The 25178-nt window shown below is 44.3% G+C and overlaps 1 protein-coding gene across 3 annotated transcripts; it reads right to left on the reverse strand.

Moving 5' to 3' along the window:
* Positions 1–1292: 1292 nt before the first annotated feature.
* amot (angiomotin) lies at positions 1293–24014 on the reverse strand. Of its 3 annotated transcripts, none has more exons than XM_054730486.2 (13): positions 23386–24014; positions 19823–19883; positions 16215–17232; positions 12101–12647; positions 11555–11699; positions 10906–10998; positions 10620–10765; positions 9693–9842; positions 8331–8527; positions 6173–6301; positions 5450–5688; positions 4861–5103; positions 1293–3258 (listed from the first exon to the last, which is right to left on the reverse strand). In XM_054730486.2, exons 2-13 carry the CDS (start codon positions 19881–19883, stop codon positions 3125–3127), a joined length of 3102 nt encoding a protein of 1033 aa, XP_054586461.1. In that variant the 5' UTR covers positions 23386–24014; the 3' UTR covers positions 1293–3124. The 3 variants fall into 3 exon arrangements, with proteins under 3 accessions (XP_054586461.1, XP_054586460.1, XP_054586462.1); XM_054730485.2 differs by having other exon boundaries at positions 4822–5103; XM_054730487.2 differs by lacking the exon at positions 19823–19883 and having other exon boundaries at positions 4822–5103.
* Positions 24015–25178: the final 1164 nt, after the last annotated feature.

The raw sequence follows: 25178 nt of genomic DNA on the forward strand, positions 1-25178 counted from the left end.
TCAAACTGCTGTTGTCAATTAGTGTAGAATTTTTTGGAGCTGAAGGGTTTAGGCAGAATTTTGAGTCTAAGAAAATGCACCAAAATGATGACTACACAAGTCTACAACACTATAATACATTTATTTATACCAGTTATCAGCAAAAAAAGCTGATTTTGGTGTGACTTGCTCTTTAAAGGTTTATACTCCAGTAACGTGTGTTATGTGTTTTTACCCCTGTAAGGGGTCCCTGGTTCTCTAAAGTTTGAGAACCCCTGGTTTAGATGACACATGGAACGTGACCAGAACAACCGTGTTGTTACAGAGCAGCAAGACAAAAACACGGCTGAGAGGATGAAAAAGTGAAGTGTCCGACAGCAGGTGGCGTCTGAAACGGAGAATAAAAAATGTTTCTGGAGATTAAAATACCTCCAGAGACGGAGCCATTCTGGCGTGCAGAGGCAGAACGGTCCATCTCCAGATCTACGGAGATCCTTTAGAGTTGGTAAAACATCTGATCTACTGTAGTAGGGTCAAAGGTCATTCTGCTGCGTCAGCAGATAAACAGAAACTCACCCATTATTTAAGAGGTTCCTTGAGAACATGCTGGATCATCATTGTGATGCAGCTCAGAAAGATTAACAGGAACACAACTGTCCAGAGTTTAAAAATAAAAGATGAACTCTTTATTGTACTGGTGTGTAATGACTGGACCAGTGCTTCTATCCTAAAGAGACAGGAAAGCAGCGATGGTCGTCCCTTTAGCATTTAATCCCTGATCAGCTGTTATTTAATTTAATTAGGAAATGTTCCTACGAGAACTCGGATTCCATCAGCTGGACGTTTGGTTTGCTGCAGCAGATCAAAGCTTTAGGCCAGCGGTCACCAACCTTTGTATAGCTGAGAGCCACTTCCTGGGTACTGAGCTATACGAAGGGCCACCAGGTTGGTACAACACTGGCCTTTGAACTGGAATGGATCAGCATTAAACCGAACCCTTGTGTATAATAAACATAATTTGTTTTTAAAGAATATTGTAGTTTTTAGATCTATATTAATGCATTTGTGATTAAAAACATCTCAGCAAACTTCAGATACGTTTTATTGTATAGTGGTGTTGGTGACCTCCGCTTTGACCCTCGTCTACTCTGGTGTAGCCCTTCGACACGTCGTTTAGCCAACATGTTTGTTACGTTGGCTTTCCGCAGAATGTGCTTCGTCTGGAGACATATGTCTGGGTCAGACCTCTGAGAGCAGACAGAAACGTTTCACATAATGTTAAACTTTATTGATCACATTAAAAAACAACCGAGTTGATTCAAAGTGCTATTTTATTTAAGGCATTAAGAATGTAACAGGAAGTACACATACATTATTGTAAACGAATAAAACCATAACAGGGTTTGGTTATGCGCTAACAAAGGGTCACTCTACCGCTGATGGAGCTCTGGACATCACATGATCATCATGTGTTCATCTCCAGAGCAGTCACATGTACAGATGGAGAACTTCATTTTTATGTGTTTTGCTTTGCTCCACCTGCTGGACCAGCTACTGTAGTGCAAGTTTGCTTTTCGGTTATTGGTTTATTTTAACTTCGGTGTACTACACCTACATTTCTTTGCTCCGATAACCGAGTTTAGGCGTGTAGCTACACTTCCTGCCTGGCCTTCCTTCTCCCTGTGGAGATTTTAGGGGTAAATCCTCTAAACTGTTTAGTAAGAGCTGTGCTGGGTTTGTGGCTGATTGTGCAGCGATAATAAAAAGTAAATCCAACAACAATGAAAAACATACATTAGCTACATTATTGTGTACTGCAGCCGCTAAAAGGATAATGTCTTTTATACAGGTGTAAGGTGAAGAATGGCTTTCCGTCCACTTTTCTAATTTAAATGGAGCTGAAAAAACTGAAATGATCTCAAGACAGTAAACAGAAAGTGTAATTTGCATAAATAGGCTGAAGCCCAGGTCTCAGAGTCATCCTGTCCAACCTGACGGTCTACTAGCTCCAACGCTGAGGCGTACTCAGCCCTGCATGCTCCAGGTCTGCAGAGGTTTAGGCTTCACAAACGTGGATTTCTGGATTGATGAAAACATTTCTGCTCGCTGTCCTCTCACACACACGCACCCAGACTAACAACACTGTCACCAAACTGAGGCTTTTGTTCTCTGATCAAATCAAACGGTTTTTCCGTTACACTGAGTGTGTTGATAAACAATCTGATTAAATTACACATGAGCTAAGAGAATAAACAGATGTTAGTGAGTTAGCAAAGAGCAGATTAATAAAACTCCAGCATGAAGGTGGCAGGTGACACACATTCCTCCACGTTACAGATTGTTTACCAAAGCCACATGATTTGGAGAAGCAGTTGGATTCAGACGCTGAAGGAAGTTTCTGCAAAGTAACATTGCTGCTGCTGGGTTAGGGTTACTGTGTGGCAGACGGAAGGGTATGGAGGTCTGCAGTATTTCCAGAGGTTAGATGGAGCACAAAGACATGACCAAAGTCAGGTTTAGTATCCGTTTCCCAAACTCCAGCTCTAATGAACACCATATCAACCCAACAGAAGGAGGTTAATGTAGCTGCAATGATTAGATGATTAAGATTTCTGCTATCACGGCGGTACACAGGGCTGATGAGCATGCAGAGTTTCAGAGTCCTGCAAGTACCAAGAATTTCACATAAACAGTACCCGCTGTCAGGTTTACGTAGGAAAAAAAGAGGTACACAGAAGCTGTAAACATTTACCCTTTAAGCTTCAGAGTGGAAAGACGTCTGGTGCCTGGTCTGTGCTCAGGATCTGTAGGAATCATTGTGGGGACCCTACCCCGGTACCATTGATCTAGTTTTGTTGAAGCACTAAAGGAAAAAGCATCTAAAAAGCCAATAAATAAGAAGTTATGACCTGTATTATTTCATTATTGCAAACTACAAAACTGAGATGAAACAGGACTGTGGTGGTTGCGTTTTTGTCCCCGATCAGGGTGCAAATGTTAAATAAATGCAGCAAAAACAACTAAACCAGAGGAGTCTCGCCGGGCGGATCGGTGTCTAAGACGTGGAGGATAAAGACAAATCAGAACCACGTTGATTTGGAATGAAGCTGCCATCTGATCACTTATTGCTGTTTTCTTCTTGAGTTCAGATGAGGATCTCCACCACGTCTGAGTCCACCTCCTGTTGTGGTGGTGGAGCTGAAGCAGGAGCTGGCGGCAGCACCAGGGCCTGGACAGGAAACCTTCTCTCCAGCGTGCTGCTGTGAAAAGCAGGTACATCTACACAAACAAATAAACATCCTAAATGTAAAGTTCTAATAACAGCATCAAACACAAAACTCCATCCAGTAGGCCAGGGAGTAAATAAAACACACAGCCCAACAGTGGGCTGGTATCTAGGCCTCAAGTCTCCAACATCTGATCAGTAAAACGTGTCGCTAACTCCAGAAGAGTTTCGATGGTAGAAATGGTTGGATTTTAACCTCAGGAGTGCTAAAAAACTCAGCCAGAATGTGACAGTCCACCGATTGCTTGTTGAACATCCGCCAGTACCGGAGTGGGGTTTCAGACGGATTACTTCTTTAAACAGACGATATTTAAATGTTAAGACCACCTGATGGAGAAGCCAGAGTAGTGAGTACAACCAAAATGCTAACCACTAGCTGAATGGTTATAAAGTTTGGTTGGAACAATAAGTCAGTCTGGGAATCGGTCTTCTCTCTATACAAGTAGTGTGTGTGTGTGTTTGTTTGCACATGTGTGTAATGGCGTTTACACATTAGCGTCAGCTCGATCCCGGAATTTGGTTTCACACACAGGTCAGATTTGTCTTTTTGGTTCCGAGGCCTTTTTTCAGACCTCCTCCTGATGACTCGGACTCGAGGACAAAAAAACCCGATCGGGACATCCCTACTGAGAACCACACCTCCATGCTGCAGCAGCGTTCAGTCAGAACAGGAAGTGAAACTTAAACGTAGCTGCTGTCAGTAACAATCTAACAGATTTTAAACATTAAAACTCAACAGAAACAGTTCAGAAAGGAAATTTCACAACTTTGTGTGTGATTTATTATTATTATTATTATTATTATTTATTGTGGCAGAAGCTGGTGTGGTCCACCACAGAGAAGCTGCTCTAGCATGATGACCTTAATTATTCTACAGGTTATTGTTCAGCCTTCTGATGCTCACACACACACACGCACACGCACACGCACACGCACGCACACACGCACACACACACACACACACGCACGCTGACGCTCCGTGTGTATTTTTATTTCTGCCGTGAGACAAACTCACCTCACACCATCCAGAGTTTGTTCTTTAAAGCTTCTATTAAATCCACCGTGTTGATGTATTTTAACACGTTTCCTCTACGCTGCAGGAGTTAAAGTTTACATCACGGAGTAAAAGTTCGGCAGACGCATTTGTTTATATCTGGGTTGGAGGGAGGGGGGGACTCGGTGCTGCACACAGACAGCTGGTGTGATCAGCTCTGAAAAGTGTTGATCACAATTTGCAGATCACGTTTATTTTTCACTGAAATCGGCCGCGGATTCCTCTTCCGTCGGCATTCTAGGAATCAAAACTAGGAATCGAAATAAAACTTTGAACGATTCCAGGAAAAACTAACTGTTGGTCCCGGTTCAAATCGATGCTCGGTGCCCAACCCTGTTTAGTAAAGTATGTTTTGTTTTAGTAAAGTGATTTTAGGAAAAGTTCATTTTAGAAGTTTTGTTTAGAAATTTTTACTTTAGTAAAGTGCGTTTTGTTTTTAGTAAAGCGAATTTGGTAAAGTTTGCTTTGTAAGGTGAGAGTAAAGTGGCTTGGCATTCTTCACCTTGTAGCATCCTGTGTAATTCCGATGGAGTGAGCTGACCTGCTAAGCGATCAGGGATGTAAACCGGGCTGGGGCTGGACAGGCGGGCTGGCAGCGTCATACTCTGCAGGACTGGAGTGTTGGGCTTGCTGGTGTCCTGGCATTGACCCTTGTCGGTCTGTGTGCAGCTATCCCTACTGCCAGTCTTAGAGTGGCCTGTGATCATCGAGGTGGAAGACAGTATGGGAGAAGGGGAAGATGAGATCGACTCTGTCCTCAGAGACTCTGGACCCAAAAGAACCCCTGGAAAACCAAGAAAACAAGATCTCATCAAAAAGCAAGGACATCTTCTGCTTCATGTATTTAGGCACTTCTAAAAATGCTCATCTTTCTTATTTTTGCAACAATTGTGATTTTTATGAAACACTGTACTCCTTCATGAAGTTAGGATATTGATGACAAAGGAGTTCCAGTGTTTAGTTTGGGAATGATTTGTTTGAAAGTAGGTAAAAACAGAAGCACAGAATGTCTGTAGTGGTACTCTATGACAACAGAGTACTTTGTTCTGGGTTTGTTTACGTTTCTGACGTCTGATTTACAAAGAAGTTAATCCTCAGCACAAAAAGAAAAAAAACAGACAGGTCTGTACCCAGACTGCCCTTCCAGCTTGTGTCTTTGCGTTCTTCAGTGATCGGGGAGCTGCTGAGTCCAAGGCTGTGAGACAGTAACCCTGACCCACCAGAGCCAGTGTTAGAGATGGACATCAGAGACTTAGATGGTCTCATTGCAGATGGTGCATCTGACTTGGTGGGCTCTTTTCTGGAGCGCTGGTGGAGAACTTTGATCATGGCGTCCTTCTCAATGATCTGTGCATGGAGATTCTTTATCCTGGAGGATATAAGAACAGAATACAGCTTTAGCTCCCTTAATCGAGAGAAATTGAGTGTGCAAGTCAGCACTAATCCCACCTGCTTCTTTAATTAACAGGTTCAGCAATAGGCAACAACCTTAACCCCGACCCAAGGTAACAGGAACCTTTACAGCTATACAGTGACACCATGTGACCCTTCTCTCTGCATTTCCATCAGAGAGGAGAGGTTTCTCTGCTGCGGTTAACAGTTTCCAGACAATGCTCTCAGCTGGTTAACACTGGTAATGTAACCATGAGTCCGAGTTAGGAAAACTTCTGTGGTTCTGGTGGTCCATCCATCAGTAGTCTGAGCTATGTGGTGTTTCACAAAAGTCTTTGACTCATCACTCCTGCAGTTAAAGTTCAGGAGCGACGACGCCTCAGCGGTCAGGGTGAGGGGAGCCTGCACGTCATGTACATGTGAATGAAGACAGAAGTGCACACAGTGAATGTGGCTCTAACCTGCTCTCCATGTCCAGGCAGCGACGATTAGCCATGAGGATCTCCTCTTCCTCCTTCTGGATGCGAGCTTCCAGCGACGTGTCGTAGCTGCTGCTTGGTGAGTGGTTTATTCCTGCTGCAGAAGCATCCCTGCACAACAAAGGTCAAAGTTCACGTCAACAGAACGGCGGCTTCCAGTCATCAGGTGAGTTTTACCATGTCTCTCACTCTAGTCCATATACATAGACCAGGAGTCTCCTGCCTTGTTGTACCTTTGAAAATAGTCTTTGCACATGGGACATGGGGACTGTGTCCACATGTACACCAATGAGGATAATGTGCATTTCAGTCTGTGGAGGAAATGTGTGGAACAGGGCTGATGAGGAATTAAAAAGCTGTGTAATTATAAATCAACTAAAATATTTTATTAAAAGAATCATTAATGCAGGAGTACATGTGATGGGCCGTATTTCTGCATGATCTGGTGAGCGAGTTAGTGTTATGTGTGACATGGAGGACACCTTAAGTATACAAATATTTATATGGGTGTTTTTATTGGATGAGGCATCTGGGGGGTAGGATTTAATGAGCACATCATAATTTTCCTGTCATTTCCTGATTAGATCTGTTATTAATTATTTAATAATAATAATAAAATAATAAATAATATAATTAATATTTTTTATGTCTGAAATGAAGATGTCATTCATTCATTCACCAGCACAATTTACTCCTCAAAACATTCCGTTCAGGCACAAGAAGTGTAAATTATTACTTGTATTACATGTGGGGTTACCATGGTAATGTAACATTTTCATTGAGAACAACGTGAAATTCCTCCCGCCTTACACAGACTGTGCTGTTCCTATGACGCTGGTCAGAAGATTCGATTGATGTGGGACTACAACAACATACTCAGCAGCTTTTGGATATTATAATCGGTTTCAGTCTAGTGGGGATTTTTGGCTCATTTGAGATTTTGTAATGAGATGCGATCTTTCACCTGCTGTGGGCTAAATGGAAGCGTGCAGCCTAACACGTAGAGGATTCCTATTACAAAATCTCTAACTGACTACACTTACCACATGTTGGTAAGGTAACGAGTATGTTGGACATTAAATGACCCAAGTCCAGATGTTCCTGCGTGAGACGTATAGCTATGCAGACGACACCCAGCTCTATCGGTCATTTCCACCAGACGACCACACTGTCTCTGCACGAATATCAAACTGTCTCTCTGACATATCAAAATGGATGAAATCCCACCATCTTCAACTCAACCTCTCTAAAACTGAACTACTTGTCATCCCAGCGAAACCATCCATACAGCACAATATCTCAATCCAGAATGACTTCCTGTCTCTGGCTCCTTCAAATGCAGTTCGAAATCTGGGTGTTGTGATTGATGAACACCTGACCTTTAAAGATCATGTTGCCTCTGTTGCTCGTTCATGCCGCTTTGCGCTGTATAACATACGAAAGATCAGACCATACCTAACACAACATGCCACCCAGCTCCTGGTGCAATCTACTGTCATCTCCCGCCTCGACTACTGCAATGCCCTTCTAACTGGTCTTCCAGGCTGTACTGTGAGACCTCTTCAAATGGTCCAGAACGCAGCGGCGCGTCTGGTCTTCAATCAGCCAAAAAGAGCACACGTCACCCCTCTGTTCATTGAGCTCCACTGGCTACCGCTAGCAGCACGCATCAAATTCAAATTGCTAACACTAGCATACAAAGTCCGAGATGGTACGGCTCCCCTCTACCTGAATCCTCTTGCAAAGGCTTACGTCTCGGCCCGGCCGCTCCGGTCATCACAGGATCATCGGCTAGCAGTGCCTACACCACGCTCAGGACAATCCAGACTCTTCTCATGCATCGTTCCACAAATGTGGAATGACCTTCCAAGCACTACCAGAACAGCGGCTTCCTTTTCAATTTTCAAGAAACTCCTGAAGACCCTGCTCTTCAGAGAGCATCTTCTAAACTAGCACCCTCCCTGCACCCGTCCCCCCTCTCTACTGTCCACTCCTTGTTCCCTCCTCTCCATGACTGATGTCAAGTTGTTGTTAGCCTCAAGGGCAACATGCCGATTATCACTTGTAAGTCGCTTTGGACAAACGCGTCTGCTAAATACATAAACATAAACATAACGCCCCTAACTGGAGAAACGCTCACCTCTGAGTAGCAACAGAAGCAGCAGCATCCAGAGCAAACTGCCTCATCACGCTCTCCTCCAAGTACTTCTGCTCCCACTTGGTCATGTCGGCCTCTAGAGCCAGAATCCGTTCCTCCTTCTCCCTTAGATGCTCCATCAGGGCTGTGGCGTTGTACTCAGACGGGACGGCACCGCTGCTCTGAGAGCTTCCCTGACGCTGCGAGGCGAGGAGACAAAAAGGTAAAAGTGGGGTTTTATCTCCCCGTCAAAATGTTTACTGTAGAAACAAAAGCAACAAAGCTTCTGAACAAAACGTTAAAAAGTGTTTGAGTTTTACTAAAATATTAACTGTTATATTTAGAGTTTCCACAGGTGTGGGCCTTGTGGTCTAGTCTTCACTCAAGGAGAGCTGCCACCTCCTAAACCTTTCTGATGCCTGACGTTGTATGATCAGGAAGGAATGAAGCCAAGTACAAGGCAGGAGAGCAGAATCCCCTGCAGCCCAACACCTGGATCACATCAGACGCAGATGCGCGACGATGCGTCGTGAAGCGCTGTGGAACGAAGAGCGCTTCTACTCGGCGCCCTTGTTAACCTACGGTCTCAATCACATCAGCTGTGAAGTGCCGAAGGCTCGCGGCGTGCAGCGATCATTTTGGTGTGTGCTCTTTTTCACGAGCCGTGTGAATTTTGTCAGGAAGTCAAACAGAAGAGGCAGGCCAGTAAATGTAACAAAATAAAGACTTTTTTCTAAATAAAGCACAGCGATTGATAAATGTGATCATTTTTGTGTATCTAAACAGAATAGAGATGAAAATGAACAAAGACACAAACACTCACACACACACACACACACACGCACAGCAAGGGCATGAGGGTGGGGTGGGGGGGGTGGGGGGGGGACGGTAGGCGTGAGCAGAAGCGCTTGTTGAAAAATCTCGCCTGATATAAACAGAGCAGCAGCGGGCAGCACTCAAATTTCGTGAGCGATCCACTTAGTGGCGCTTCGCTGCTGATGTGATCCTGGCTTAAAGTGGCAAAGCCAAAAGAACAGGTGGAGGACTTCCCAGTGCTCCTGCTTTGGAGTGCAGATCAACAATGAACTAGACAGAGAAGACATCTCCAGTCTTACAAGTGTTCTGACACGACTTTAGCGTGACACTCAGGAACGGACAACTCTTTCTGCTGCAAACTCTGGAGATGTGAGATAAGCTGAGGAACGTGTTAGACCAGGTGTGGTGGAGCGTTTATGAACATTGTCTGCTACTTTTACTTAGCTTGTTTTATTTAGCTGCACCCAGATGCATGGTCACCCCCACAACAGGCCTGCTCAATAACTTGTGATGAAGTCGAGGAGCCGTGAGTGCACAACGCTGCCTTACCTGCTGCAGGCGGAGAGATTCCAGCTCTCTTTCCAGTCTTGTTCGCAACCGATGTTCAAGCTGTTCCCTCTTCTCACAAGCTGCCTGCAGCTGAGCCAGAGCCTGCTGCATCCTCTCCACCTTCTCCACGTAAACCTGCTTCTTCTTCAGCTACACACACACACACACACACATTAGAAACACAGCTCTGGACAGTTTGATGGATGAATTATGATCTAATCACTGAGAACAGGACGTTCACACTAGCTGGACGAGGTTTTTCCAGGATTGTACGTTTCAAAGGTGATTAAAATTATGTTTGATTCTGAAAAAAAGAATCAAATCTAATATATATATATATATATATATATATATATATATGTGTGTGTATATATATATAACATACATACATACATACATGCATATACATATATATATTTATATATATAAATTTTAATGTTTAAATTTTATTTTGATGATTATGCGGCACACTTTGACTTCCATATGTAGCGCATCTGCCGCGGTTAGGGTTAGCGGTGTTCTAACCATTATTTGTACATCCACCATGTCCCAAACACGGTGAAACAAACTTCAAACTCAGCGTTTGGAGCTTGTAAGGCAGCACCAGCTGTCTGATGTTGCGAGCTGCAGCAGCGTCAATCTTTCCGGCTGGATGAATGAATTTCGTCATCAGAGAGTCAATATTCTGCTTCCTAACTGGAGTCAATAATGACCAGACAAAGCTATCAGTTAAACACCAGATCAGCCGGCCATTGCAAGTGTTTTCCCTCTAATATTCGCCCTCTTTGTGCTGCACTCTCCTCCTCGTCTCGTCCTCTCCCTGACCGGGAACCCCTCAGTCCTGTCTAACTCCCCGTTGTCCCCTGACTGGCTGACCCACCACTGGAGGACGTTTTTACACAGACGGACTACGTAAAAGAGCACTACCTCCTCCTCCAGCTTGACCACTTTGGCCTGAGCATTGTTGAGGGCCTGGTCTCTGATCTCGATGTGTCTCCTCTGGTCATCTGTGGTGGAGCGGAGGGCATTTAGCTCCATCTCCACCTTCTCTTTCTCACGCAGCGTTTCTTTGTCTGTAGATGTAGAAGAATGGAAACTCAGCATGAAGAGGTAGAGCTGGGCAATATGGAATCATTCATCAGGTTAGGGTGTGTGTGTGTGTGTGCGTGCGTGCGTGCGTGCGTGTGTGTGTGTGTGTGAGTGTGTGTCTGACTCTGTGTCAGCAGCTGGGAGATGGTTTTGCGGTTGTCCTCTGAGCCGTCACACTCTTTTGAGGCGAGCTGCTTGTTGGCCATCTCCATGCGCTCTGTGGAAACGCAGCAGAACAGATTCATGCCACCGCTGCTGTTGTTTAATAGTGACTCAGAATATGGATACAAAATATTAAGAACACAAACTGCAAGAAGAGCACAACTGTGCTGGATAAGCTGCTGTTTGCAGAGCAAAACAAAAGCCGCCCATCATTTCTTCTTTTTTATTTTAGTGTGATCCAAAAACAATAAGTGACTCATTTTTTTGTTATTTGTTTTTGAATCTAAAACACAAAAACAAAGAGGCTTTTCTTTTCACACAGCCAACGTTAAGCGTAGACCCTACTTTCTGAAAATGGCCAAGCCCACCTCCACCCTGAGAACAGCCTTCTGGTGGTTTTAACGGGTGTGTAAAAGCAAACTTCACCATCCTCACTCACAACTTAGCTTCTGGTTTGTGTTTGTTCACATCAGAACAGAAAAACAAGACAGGATTAAAGAAATCAGTAGATTCTGACCCACTTTGGAGGATTCTAACGGACCTTTCTGTAATCTGACTGATAGAAAACGGTAAGGTCCTGTCGATTTATTGGTGTGCGTTTCTGCACTCACCTCGCAGATCTCTGTTAAAGTCGTGCAGACGGCGCACCTCCAGCTCCAACTTGTTCCTCATGGTCTTCTCTAGCGCCTCCCTCTTGGAGGAGGACTTGGCCAGGTTTTCATAGGCCTCCGATACCAGCTGGATCTCCATTTCCAGCTACACACACATCAGAGAAAACAGGCTGTGAGCGTGGCACCATCATATCAACAAACAGGTTTGATTCATTCAGAAGGCGCAGAACAAGACTGAGGAACCACTTATTCCCAAAAGCAGAGAGGCTCATGACCTCTGACCTTTGAAATGTCCTCTTCTCTCTGTCACTACTGGTGTTAAGGAGTTTATTAATGACGTTTTATTTCCTTTTAATCTGCCTGTCTTATGCAGGAACTTTAGGAAGCCTTATCCTCTGGGAACCCGTCTGCATCTTATTTTCAAGTTTGTGGTTAAACTCGAACAGGCTAGTAAGACGTGGTCTGATTGGATTGTGTGTTCAACTAATTCCCACAACTCACTTAAAAAAGTTACAAATGATTGAGGCAGTTTGCAGAAAATATTACCTTGTGCAGCTTTGTGACCTTCTCACGACAAGCCTCCATCTCCTGTCTCAGCATCCTGTTCTCCTCCGTCAGCACATCCACCATCTGTTGAGCCCGGGACATCATGGCGTATGGCTCCCCCTGCATCGGGGCGTAGGGGTGTGACAGGGGGAAGTGTCCTGCCTGGACAGACAACTGGGGCTGAAGAGATGGAGACACCTGGAACTGCTGCTGCTGATGGTGCAACCTTGGGGCAGAGCCATAAGGATCCAAAGAAAAGGTGTGACTCCTCTGTGGGGTCTGATGAGCAGACATGGGGGTGTAAGGCTCCGCCCCTTGATGGGAGCCGGTGACCTGTGAACTACGATGCCCGATGTGGGGAGGAGGCTCTCCTTGACTCTGAGGGTGTTGGTGAGGAATAGAAGGATGAGAGGAATGGGAAGCAGAGAGAATGTTGCAGAGGGTGGAGGACTGAGCGCGGGACAAGGAATCAATGGAGGTGACGGAGGAGGTGGGACTGTGCTGCTGAAGAGGCCTCTGGTAGTGGACAGAACCCTCCTTACTGGACCTGAGGAGAAATCAGCACACCATTCTGTGAGACAGGCTGAAACCACTTCTCATAAAGTGCGCGTGTGCAGCTGGTCCTGGACCAGTAACAGGCTCCCATCATGATTTTCAGCAGTTACTATTTTACTGAATTACACCTGAGAGGAAAAACTTTCTTAAATATGGATCTAAATTTCAAAAACAAAGCTGAAACAGAAACAAACAGCCGTCCAACAGCTTGTGAATTCATGAGAACATATCAGCTGCTGACTGATGGCCTATAAAGGTTTCTCGTTACCCAGGAGACACACAGGGGAGACATCACGATTGGTCGAAGCATCGAGCTCTCCTAAGATCTTCGTAATCTTATCGTTGAAAAGCATTCTGATTGGAATGGTTATTGGAACGTTTCCAGAATGCTGAATGTTCTGTGAGCACCGTGGGGGGGGGGTGTTATCCAGAAATGGAAAGAGCATCGGTTCACCATAAACCGGCCACGATCAGGTGCTCCACATAAGATTCCTTTCTGAGGAGTTCAAAGGAAAATCAGGAGAGTTCTCCGAGAGACGAGGACCACTTGGGCAGAACTTCAGGAAGACCTTAAATCAGCGGGTTCTGTTGTTTCAAAGAAAACTATAAGCAATGCACTGAACCACCTTGGCCTCCATGCACACAGCGAGCGGAGGCTCGACTACATTTTGTGAAACAACATTTGGAGAAGAATGTGGATTACTGGGAAACCATAGTAGGGTCAGATGAGACCAAAATAAAACTTTTAGGCTGTCATTCTACACTCCATGTTTGGAGAAGAAATGGCACTGGCCACCACCCAAAGAACACCATACCAACAGTTAGGTTTGGGGTGGAAGCATCATGGTGTGGGACTGCCCTTTAGCTAGGGGGACTGGCAGACTTCATATTATTGAAGGCAGGATGAATGGAGAAATGTACCGGGACATTCTGGATAAAAACCTGCTGCCATCTACCAGAAGGCTGAAAATGAAAAGAGGGTGGACATTTCAGCAAGACGATGATCCCAAACACAAGGTTGGTTTCAAAGAAAGAAAATCAAGTTGCTTGAATCAGTCACCTGACCTACAGTGAGGAACATAAGTATTTGAACACCTGGCGATTTTGCAAGTTCTCCCACTTAGAAATCATGGAGGGGCCTGAAATTCACATTGTAGGTGCGTTCCCACTGTGTGAGACAGAATGTAAAATAAATCAGGAAATCACATTGTATGATTTGTAAGGAATTTATTTGTTTTGCACTGCTGCACATAAGTATTTGAACGCCTGGCAATCAGCAAGAATTCTGGCTCTCAAAGACCTGTCACTCTGTTTCTAAGAAGTCCACCTCTACTCCACTTAGTAATCTTAATTAGTAGCACCTGCCTGAGCTCTTTAAAGGCACCTATCCACCCCACAGTCAGTCAGGCTCCAACTACTACCATGGGCAAGACCAAGGAGCTGTCAAAAGAAACCAGAGACAAAATCGTGGACCTCCACAAGACTGGAAAGGGCTACGGGGAAATTGAAAAGAAGGCCCAAGCCACCTTCAAGATATAAAGAGTGTTCGTGTGGAAGAATGAGCCAGAATCACTCCTGAGCAATGCATAGGACTGGTCTCTCCATACAAGAGGCATCTAGAAGCTGTAATCACCTTCTCCACTCTTAGTGACATCCTCCCTTCTTCCATCTAAGGAACATGGCTAAGCTGAGCTCCATTCTATCACGCTCTAAACTTGAGATTGTTATCCACTCCTTCATTAGACTACTGCAACTGGCTTTTCACTTGTCTGAGCAAAACCTCCCTGAACCGTTTACAGGTAGCCCAATGCCATCAGTCACTGGGCTTTGGGTTGTGTTGGTCTGACTTTTAGTGAGAAGACAGCATGCGGCTTGTTGAACGTGACGTGTAGCCAATCAGAAAGCGAGGTGAAAGAAGATTGCTGCACGCTACTCCTCCACCATGTTTGTTTACTCAGAAGCGACGCCTCATCTCCTGTCAGAGCGGGAAATGTTCATGTGTGGAATTGGTTCATGTGTAATTTTGCCATGTTGCTGTGCACAACAGACTCACCATCACAAGACCATCACTAGCATATCCAATATAGTTTTATTACCGTGTGCGTCTCCCAAAAGTACTTCGCCCATTTAAAAATCCAACTGCGTGAATTGGGATTTAAGGCCGTGTCAGGTGTAGACAGGTTGTCTGGTGAATGAACAGACCTTAGACCAGAATCTGGGTCCACAACAGACTGATGATCTCTGAGCCTGCATGCATGTGTGTGTGTGTGTGTGTGTGCGTGCGTGTGTGTGTTTGTAGCTCCCTCAGGTCCTCCTGAGTCTCAGAGACATGTTTCCTTTCTGTGTCTGACTTCATAAGTTGTGTTAAACTCTAATACTGTTTAAGTTTTACATCATCTGAGCTGTAAGAAGACACCAGCTCTTAACTGGCTCAAGGAAACCAGCAACATTTAAATTATGTGGGATAGTTTCACTTTTACTCCGACTAATTTGAGACCCCTCTAGTTACCAGCTGATCTTCCTGCTGAAGCTGATCAGCAGCCATAGTTAAAGTGGGTCAGATCTCTGCATAAAGCGGCATTTAATAAGCTGAATTAGATGGTTCCTGGTTGTTTGTCACAGCAGTTTTATTAATAGCCATCAGGTTCCCAACAAGCTGTAGCTGTTGTTTAAAACATGCTTAGTAAAGGTGATATTAGACATCTGTTTGTAGGTGTTATGCCATGCAGCAATAATACAATGCCACAGAAACATGTTTGATCCTGTGTGTCATTGATTTAGTCCTTTAGGGAAAAACCAGCATGTGCAGTTTAACCATTCCTGCCTCCAGTTCCCACAGGTGCGGTCATCAGACGAGCCTTTCATGCTACAACTTGTCCTCCATGATGAATTGATGTTTGTGGAGTTTATAACTGTTAGATTGTGGTTTGCTGTGAGCTAAACGGCAACCGTTAGTATAAAACCAGCCCAACAGGATCTGTCAGACAACTGCTGACAATCCAGGCACAAACACACCAGTGGGTCACAAGTCTTCAGCAAGTGCAATACAGAGTTTAGGCTTTCTGTCTAAATCAGAGTCAAAGGGAGATCTATGCCTCACTCTGCTGCACTCCCAACAGCCCACATATAAATGAGGTCTTATGGCCCATTTCATTAATGGAACTTATGGGTACATTTACCTGACCTTCCCTATACACGTCTTCATTTTGACCGGCAGTCGCTGCATGGGATGCCATTTGGTTGTAACTCAGTAGGAAGTGACTAAACTAAATTACAACGTACTTTCAGACGATAAAACTTTTATGTACCTGCTTCGTTGTAGTCTCTAGCGTACCGAGCCCTTCTGAAATCTCTATGTCAGCAACTGTCAAGTCACTGATTGGTTATTTTATGTTCAACAAAACAGATTTAAAGAACATTTAAGTAAATGGTGTGTGTGTGTGTGTGTGTGTGTGTGTGTGTGTGTGTGTGTGTGTGTGTGTGTGTGTGTGTGTGTGTGTGTGTGTGTGTGTGTGTGTGTGTGTGTGTGTGTGTGTGTGTGTGTGTGTGTGTTCCATACCTAAAGGAGCCATACTCAGGTGGGGGCTGGTATCTGACGTTTGGCAGGTCCCTCGAGTGCTCCCTCCCTCTCTGCTCTTGGTAAAAGTGTCCTGCAGCCTCTTGCTGTTTCCCAGGAGAAGCCATTCCTCGGAAAGGGTAGTCTGGTGGAGGGCCGCGTTGCTGAGGCTTGTAGTAGTCACCGGACTGGCCAGGAGAGGGCAGCTGTGGTGAAAGTGGGGCACTGCTGACAGGTGCATGGGCCTTCACACCACTGGTGGCTAAGGAGAGTTGCATGAGCCGCTCACTTAGGGACCTAACATGTCCTTGCTTTAAGTCTTTCAGTCCATCATCCTGGTGAACCTTCCCTGCGCCGCTCACTCGCTGTAGAGTTGGGCGACCCTCAGTACGTACCTTGGCATTGTTCAGACCTGTCACATAGAAGGTAGCACCGATGGAGTTGGGCTGCTGGGGCTGGCTGTTCTGCTGCTGAGGCTGAAGAGGAGGAGGACCATGACCACGGAAGTACTGGGACTGCACTTTGGCCTCCTCATACGTGGGAAGGTCTTCAGGGTTCAGGCACGGGCCTTGGTTGCTACCACCACCTCCACTACTACTGCTGACTCCCACTCCACAAGTCCCCACACAACCTCCTCCTGCAATACTCCCACCTCCTCCTCCAGCTCTGATGGAGCCAATCTTCTCCAGGCCACTATCTGTCTGCAGTTCCTGTCCCTGAGGCTCTTGTCGTGCGATGTGGGCAGTAACAGAGTGATCATCGGAGGGACTTACCTGTCCCTGTACTGAATAACCTCCTCCCCCTGATGCTCCTACTCCCCCACCTCCCACCCCAGATTGTTGTTGTTGCAGAACATAGTTCCGATTCATTTGCTCCTGCAGGAGTCGCTGCAGGACGGTGCTGCCACCACCCGCCACACTGTTGCTGCTGTTGGATGACTCTTCAGCTGCAGCCCTCATCTCCATCTCACGCTGGCGACCAACTTCGTGGAAAGACAAACTTCGTCCTCGGTCGATAGTCCCTAGATTAAAAAATAAGCAACCAAAAATAAGAGAATTGAAGGTGAGATATCTGACAATCATAACATTCAGAAGCAAAGTGATTAAGATCAGAGCCCCAAACTCTTCCCCAAAAAACAAAAAACAAAAACACAAAAGACCTGTTGAAGGGATGAAGCAAAAGAAGAGTGGAAGAAGAACATTTTTTTGCATATTGACCCCCCAAAAGAACCCTGCACCCTCACACCAAGAAAACAAAAACTGTAGCATCTGACAGTTAATCAGACAAAGATCATCTAACTGAACAAAAAAAGTTGGTATTGCTAGCTGCACAAAAATCTAGAGACTAATACATCAGCTAAACCAAAAAAAAAGCTAAAACTCGAATGTGACAGAAAATACTTTCTAGGCTCAAAAAACAAAGGAAACACAAAAAAACTACTAAGTAACTCCAAGTCATTCACACTTCTCAGTTCCTCTGCTTTCTGCATGATGTTTTGGTTGCTGTTGAAAGCCGGTGGGGCTTTCTCTCTAGTGACAGCGTTAGACCGAGTCTACAACCCACACAAGTAGCTCAGGTAGGGCAGCTCATCCAGGATGGAACATCAATGTGGGCTGTGGCGAGAAGGTTTGCTGTGTCTGTCAGCGTAGTGTCCAGGGCATGGAAGCGCTACCAGAAGACAGGCCAACTGTCATCCTATCAGGAGGTTGTAGAAGGGCAACAACCAGCAGCAGGACCGCTACCCCCGCCTTTGTGCAACAGCACTGCCAGAGCCCTGCCAAATGACCTCCAGTGGGCCACAAATGTGCACGTGTCTGCTCAAACAGTGAGAAACAGACTCCATGAGGGTGGTATGAGGGCCCGACATCCACAGGTGGGGGTTGTGTTCACAGCCCAACATCGTGCAGGACGTTTGGCATTTGCCAGAGAACACCAAGATTAGCTAAATCATCACTGGCCCTGTGCTCTTCACAGACGAAAGCAGGTTTACACTGAGTGCATGGGACAGATGTGACAGAGTCTGGAGATGCCGTGGAGAACGTTCTGCTGCCTGCAACATCCTCCAGCATGACCAGTTTGGAAGTGGGTCAGTAATAGTGTGGTTTGGCATTTCTTTTGGGGGCTGCACAGCCCTCCATGTGCTCGTCAGTTAGCCTGACTGCCATTATGTAATGAGATGAGATCCTCAGACCACTTGTGAGACCATATGCTGATGTGGTTGGCCCTGGGTTCCTTCTAATGCAAGACAATGCTGGACCTCACATGGCTGGAGTTTGTCAGCAGTTCCTGCAAGACGAAGGCATTGATGCTTTGGATCGACTCGTCCGTTCCCCGGACCTGAATCCAACTGAGCACATCTGGGACACCACGTCTCGCTCCATCCACCACCGACTGTCCAGGAGTTGGTGGATGCTTTAGTCCAGGTCTGGGAGATCCCTCAGGGGACCATCCACCACCTCATCAGGAGCATGCCCAGGTGCTGTAGGTCCTACAGGCACGTGGAGGCCACACACACACTACCAAGCCTCATTCTGACTTGTTTGAAGGACATTACATCAAAGCTGGATCAGTTTTTTCATTTTAATTTTGAGTGCGACTCCCAATCCAGACCGCCATGGGTTGATAAATTTGATTTCCATTCATCATTTTTGTGTGATTTTGTTTTCAGCACATTCAATTATGTAAAGAACAAAGTATTTAATAAGAATGTTTTGTTAATTCTGATCTAGAATGGCTTATTTTTATGTTTCCTTTGTATTTTGAGCTGTGTATAGTTGAACTATTATTTAAATATTAAACATAATTAAACACTTCGTGTCTTGTTTTTGTCCAACAAAGTTCAAAAAGAGAAATGCCCACGGTTGCAGTCTTGTGTTAGAAGCCATGTTTCAGTAGCATTAAGCTAAAATAACAAGCCTGCTAGGCTGATTGATTCAGTACCAACAAACTGGAAAACAGGCTAATCAAAAGAATTATCAATGAGTTTAACTTCTGTTTAGCCATTTTAGCTAGCACACTGACCATAAAATCCCTACATGTTTAACGGTTTGATGAGAAGCTTCATGTCTGTTATGTTAGCGGTGAAGTTCAAGCAGTTTTTGTGGAAGAAAAGTGTGAATATTTAGTTAACTGTTTTAATTGGACAATTTATCAAAAAAAAGGGCCAAAATGCTAAAATCTGCTACAAAAAGAACATCCAGTCATCAGGCGCTTTACATTAGCAGTCCAGCACCAAAGGAGGCACATAGAAAAACCAGCTGCTGAGGTAAGATAAGCTCGTAAACATTTTAATGGTCAGTGTGTTTCCCTTAGCCCAACAACGCGTTTTAAATCCTCACAGCAGATAAAAGAAAATGTTTCTTAAAGACAGAAGCATGCAATTTCATTTAAACATTCAGCTGTGTCAAACCCTGAAACCACTCAAAATGCATTCGCTTTTCATCTTTAAAGACTTTATCAGAGGCCGTTCAATCACGATTAACGTATTTTCTAAAATGTATCTCAGTTTGGGGAGGGCAGATATATCTGCTCCAGGCGTGTGGTTCCTGAGGACAAAGCTGAATGTTGGTTGTCTCACACCCTTTTCACAGAGGAAGGAAAGACTTCATTACATTTAGAGCTTTCAGTTATTCTTCTCACTCTCAGGGAAGAAGAGGCTTTTTTTCGAGACATCTGTAGGTAAGTAAAATCAGACAGAAAGAAAACTATCAGCTCTGGCAGGATGTCTCCACCTTTCCATCCTGTTGTCCCGAGCATCTTTCAGCTGTAGGAGACAAAGTTAGTGTCCACACTTTTAAACGGCCCTTAGAAAATGTTGGCATGTTGGTGTTGTTGAAAACGCACACGTCCATTTGTGAATCTGGAGCATCTCTAAACTTTATCTTTAAGGAAAAATGTGTCCAATGTCTAAAGTCGGCCCTTCAACCATCAAGTTCACTACGTGGATCACGTCTTGACACGGATTTATTTCAGACTTTGTGATTGCAGCTTTAGCTCTCAGTAGAGCCTAGCTTATGTCTCTGACAGCAGGGGGCCAGAGAGGTCAACACAAATCAACGAAGACAATTTCCTTTTAGACTTCTCCGTTATCTGGAGAGTGTTGCTAAGCAATTCCTCACCTAGACAACGGAGGGCGTAGCGCTTTTCTGAGGGGGTTCTGCCACAGATGCAGACACAAGTCTGGTCCACACAGTTTACATTATTGTGTATAATTTGTCCCTCATTCCACTCCACCTCTTCATGCAGTCTGAACGTCTGAACTCATTTTTCTCGCAATTTCCGCCCTTTATTTTAAAGTCTGCTACTTACGGGTGAACCACAACATATATTCCTAGCCTGGGAAAAAAGAATCACGACATGCTATTTAGATGACCCAAAACACATCACGTGAGTACCGCAACACTGAGTTATTAAAGTTATGAGGGCAATCATGACTGGAATCTCAAAGTATTCACTCAAATCAGCGAGTAAGGAAAAATACATGGTAGTACCAGAGGTATTTTGGCCTCTGCAGGCCCCCGTACTTGTTACCTGGTTATGAGAGGGGGGTTACCCGTCTATCCACATTAGTTTGTTGTTTCTTTGTTAGAAGAATCGGGTATTCTTTAAGGGGAATATCGCTTTAGTAAGGAGCAGTGAAGCCCATCGTTCTGGTTTCTTTGAACTTTATTAAACTCTGCAAATAAACAAACACTGCCAACACCAATCCCTCTGCCACTCATCTCTTAAAAGTCATTCCCTTCACCTTCTGCCTTTTTTAAGCATCCTCTACAAAACACAACAACATTTTATTTTGTACATAAACAGTTGTGTACACTGCCCGGCGAAAACAAAAGTCGCCACCTGGATTTAACTAAGCAATAATAGGTAGGAGCCTCCTATTAGATTTTTACTGCATGGGGGGGGGGGGGGGGGGGGGTCTTTCAGCTGGCAACAAGTTATTCACCCCAACTGGTGCAATGAGTTTCTTCTCATTTCTTAAGACACGTCTGGTGGTAGTGGAAATTATACATATACACATAAATATATGTATATACATATATGTGTGTATATGTATACATGTATATACATATACATGTATACATATATATACATAAACATATATACATACACATATATACATATACATATATATACATATATACATATACACACATATATGTATATACATATATACATATACACACACATATTTACATATACACACATATATATATATATATACACACACATATATATACATACATATATATACATACATATATATATATATATATATACATACATATAAATATATATATATATATATATATATATATATATATGTGTGTATATATATATATATATATATACACACATATATATATATACATACATATATATATATATATATACATATATACATATATATATACATATACATATATACATATATATATATACATATATACATATATATATACATATATATATATATATATGTATATACATATATATATATACATATATGTGGATGACGTTCAGTGGGAGGAGACGGCAGGTGTAGTGATCTGATGGTACACCTGCAGCAGCATGAGAGTGAGTACAGCGAGGAAGTCTGAATAAAAGCCTCATTCGACTTTTGATTTCACATGTCAGAAAAGTTCTGATAGTTTGCATTAAAACAGTATTTTTGCTCAGTATTTGTTCTCAAATTTTCAATAAAAATTGTTTATTTAAAAAGTGGGTTTTTTTTGTCTTTTCCTGAAGATTAGTCTCGGAAAGGGGGTCATCTTATAATCGGGGTCGTCCTATATTCCGGTCAATATGGTATGTGATAGTGGCTCTCTTGTGCGCTCTGGTGGCACAAAATATATTTTAACCAACGAGGCAGAAGGACTTGAAGCAGATAACCAGGAAAAACTAGTTTACCTGGTTAAAACATTAACGCCAATTAACCGTTAACTACGTACATCCCTAAAAACTACAACCATCATTGCATTCTCTCTATGGAATTGATTGAAGGACCATCAAAGTGTGAGGAGTCACGCCGAGGCTGCATGCTTTCTGCTTCACATGCAACATAATTTACCCTAATGTTTTTAAACTAGTACTAGCACAGGTGTAAAACTAGCATGAAATGTAAGAATGTACTGCCCCCTAGTGCCAGGAAACTACACACTGCCACTTTAAGAGGGGGTCCAAATTTTCTTGCATATTTTTATATTTAAAAAATTACGCAAATACCTACTTTTCCTTGTAAATAACTACTTTTATAACAATTTAGCTCGGTTACCAACTCAGTTACTTTGTTGCAGAAATCATTAGTAACTATAAATTATTTTTCCAAGTCACTTTCCCAACAGTGATAATCCATAACAGATTAAGAGTGTAATAACCAGTTGATTGGTCACATCTCAGCTGATGTTTCAGGCCCAGTCAGATTACTTATGTGTCTGCTCCTGAGCTCTGATTTCAGATTAAAATAAAGCCATTAAAGTATGTTGTCACTAAAACCCTCGTGATTTTAAATATGAGGAAACACAGCCAGCTTTAACTTACATAAATTAAAACAAATACAGGAAGATAAAGACAACCGTCTGTTTCTCATCAAAATCTGGTTTGTATCATTTGAATCAAATGTCATTAGGTTGAGCTTTGGTTCATTAGATCACTTTGAGCAGGGATGCTGAGATTTGTTCATCGTGTTAACCTGCAGTGTTGTGTGTTTTCTGTCTATTACGCTGGTGTGTAGGAGCATTTATATTTAGGTCTTGTTGATGTTCGTGTTTGGTGAGATGCTGCGTGTGGAGAGCTGGCACACCTGTCCAGGTAGGTGACGGTGTTGTCCCTGTGCAATCTGCTGAGCATGTCAGACCTTAGAGTAAAATAATACCGGTACAGTTCACCCGTACCAGCACACGTCAACATGCTAACGGTCCCGATCCAACGAAACAAGCTAAATCTGGTTTCCTCGTCGGAACCACCGCTGGAGGCTGGAAGGACACAGGCCGAGCCCCTCTGCCTGTCCCCGGACACCCCACCGCCTCCCACCCGCCCTGTAGGAACCAGGCAGCGAACGACTAACATCGTTTAGTTCTTGTTCTAAACGCAGAAAGCACCGCGACTCTTTAGAACCACGGTTCCACGACCAACAAAGTTCAGAGTTTCTAACAAACAGCAAACCCTCTTCTACCTTTCTGCTGAACTTTTTCCGCTCCTCAACTCAGTCAAACATTTTTCTTCTGCGAGACAGAAGCCATTAACGTCCCTCCTGGAGGAAAGCCGTCCAGTCCTGGAAGTATCTTCAAACTCTCCGAGAAACCAACCGCTCCGCCGCGGCCGCAAGCTCCACTTGCTAAAATCTTGTTTTTAACGCAGATGAAGAAAAGTCAGATGAGAGGAAGTCGGGAGGTTTCCCCCCGCGAGGCCTGGCGCGCGACAGGAATGCCAGCCCCCTCCCCCTCCGCGCGACCTCCTTCTCTTGGAAACTGGAGGAAAAGTCGTTTTTCTTTCTTGGTTTTGTGGAAAGAAATCCCTCCTCCTCCTAATTCACCATTGGATTTACAGAACTGACCCAGAAATGACACAGCTACACAGTGTCACACTTCTCCGGCCATTTTAGGACATTTCTGAGTTTAAATATGAACATTTTATGCTACCGGATATGTTTGGACTGTGGTCAGGGTTTCAGCTTTCAACACCAGAGTTCTGGGAAAACACTTTTAAAGACAAATAACATGAAACACTTCCAGATCTAAACTACTAGTCGTCTTCAGTTAAACCTTTTGTTTACTTTAGCCCCATTCCCACCTGTACCGGGTCGGCCCGGGCCGGGTAGCGTAGGTTGTTTACATATCTGGGTGGCCTGGAATTTTCCCGGGCCAACCAAGGCTCATTCTCGGCCCTCTTCCCGAGGGGTACTGCTTCAGGCCGACCAGGGCCAACACGCCCACTGCTGACAGCAAATTCACACCTTCCATTAGAGCAAGCCTCTGATTGGTGGGTAGAATCAGCCCACATGGGCTTAAGACAAGGATGTGTGGAATCAACCGGGCCAGGCTGGGGCCGACTGGGGCTACCCGGCCCGGGCCGACCCGGTACAGATGGGAATGGCCCATTTGTAAATCTGCTTTAGGGTTAGGTAACGTTTAACTGCCACTTCAACACAAATTCATATTAGAAGAAAGTTTCAGCGTGCTTCATAACATAAATAAAAAGTGAAAAAAGATCTATAATTATTTTAGTAAAAGAGATGTTGATCAGATTCAGCTGAGCAGGGCAGCATGTCCTGCAGACCACTGCTTCCCTCAACATCAGATGGAAATGGTTTAGGTCTGAGAAAGAAGACATCTCTTCATGGCTGCAGTGGAGTTACATCAGTGGTCTGCTGAGGCCAAATGGGAGCAGGGAATTGAACCATCATCTTGCTGGTCTCTGTGAGTAAGAGTAATACTCGGTTGAGGTGGGGTGAAGGGATGAACATCAGAGGCCACATCTGACCAGCATTCAGGATTTGTGTTGTTTAAGGTCAGAAGCACCAGGGAAATCCTTGATGGTATAACCCAATCCAAATCCTAATGAAAACCACTGAGGTCCATGCTGGCCTCTTCTGCAAGAGTTCCAACCCCTGAGCACCATCGCTCCACAGAGAACCTCCCAACAAATATCTCACCTACATAACTTCATGCTAATCCTTAGAGACTGACAGGTGAAGGACACTGAAGGGGAGCAGCACTGTTTTTACTGGGCATAATGCACCGGACAGTGACATACCTCCAGGGTTATCACCAACACGTTTTGAGGTGTTCACCAGAAAGTGCCAACTGACCCCTCCACCAACAATACTCGTAAACAGAAGGCATTGGTGATTCGACAAGGCTGAAACCAGGAAGTGCTACAGAAACCCTGTCCCACTATACAAATCAGTTGCTAGAGTAAATCCACGCAACTTGACTGCCCTCCTCACACATAAAATGAGGACAACAC

This window comes from Nothobranchius furzeri, chromosome 10, assembly GCF_043380555.1.
Source record: "Nothobranchius furzeri strain GRZ-AD chromosome 10, NfurGRZ-RIMD1, whole genome shotgun sequence".
NCBI classification, from domain to species: Eukaryota; Metazoa; Chordata; class Actinopteri; order Cyprinodontiformes; family Nothobranchiidae; genus Nothobranchius; species Nothobranchius furzeri.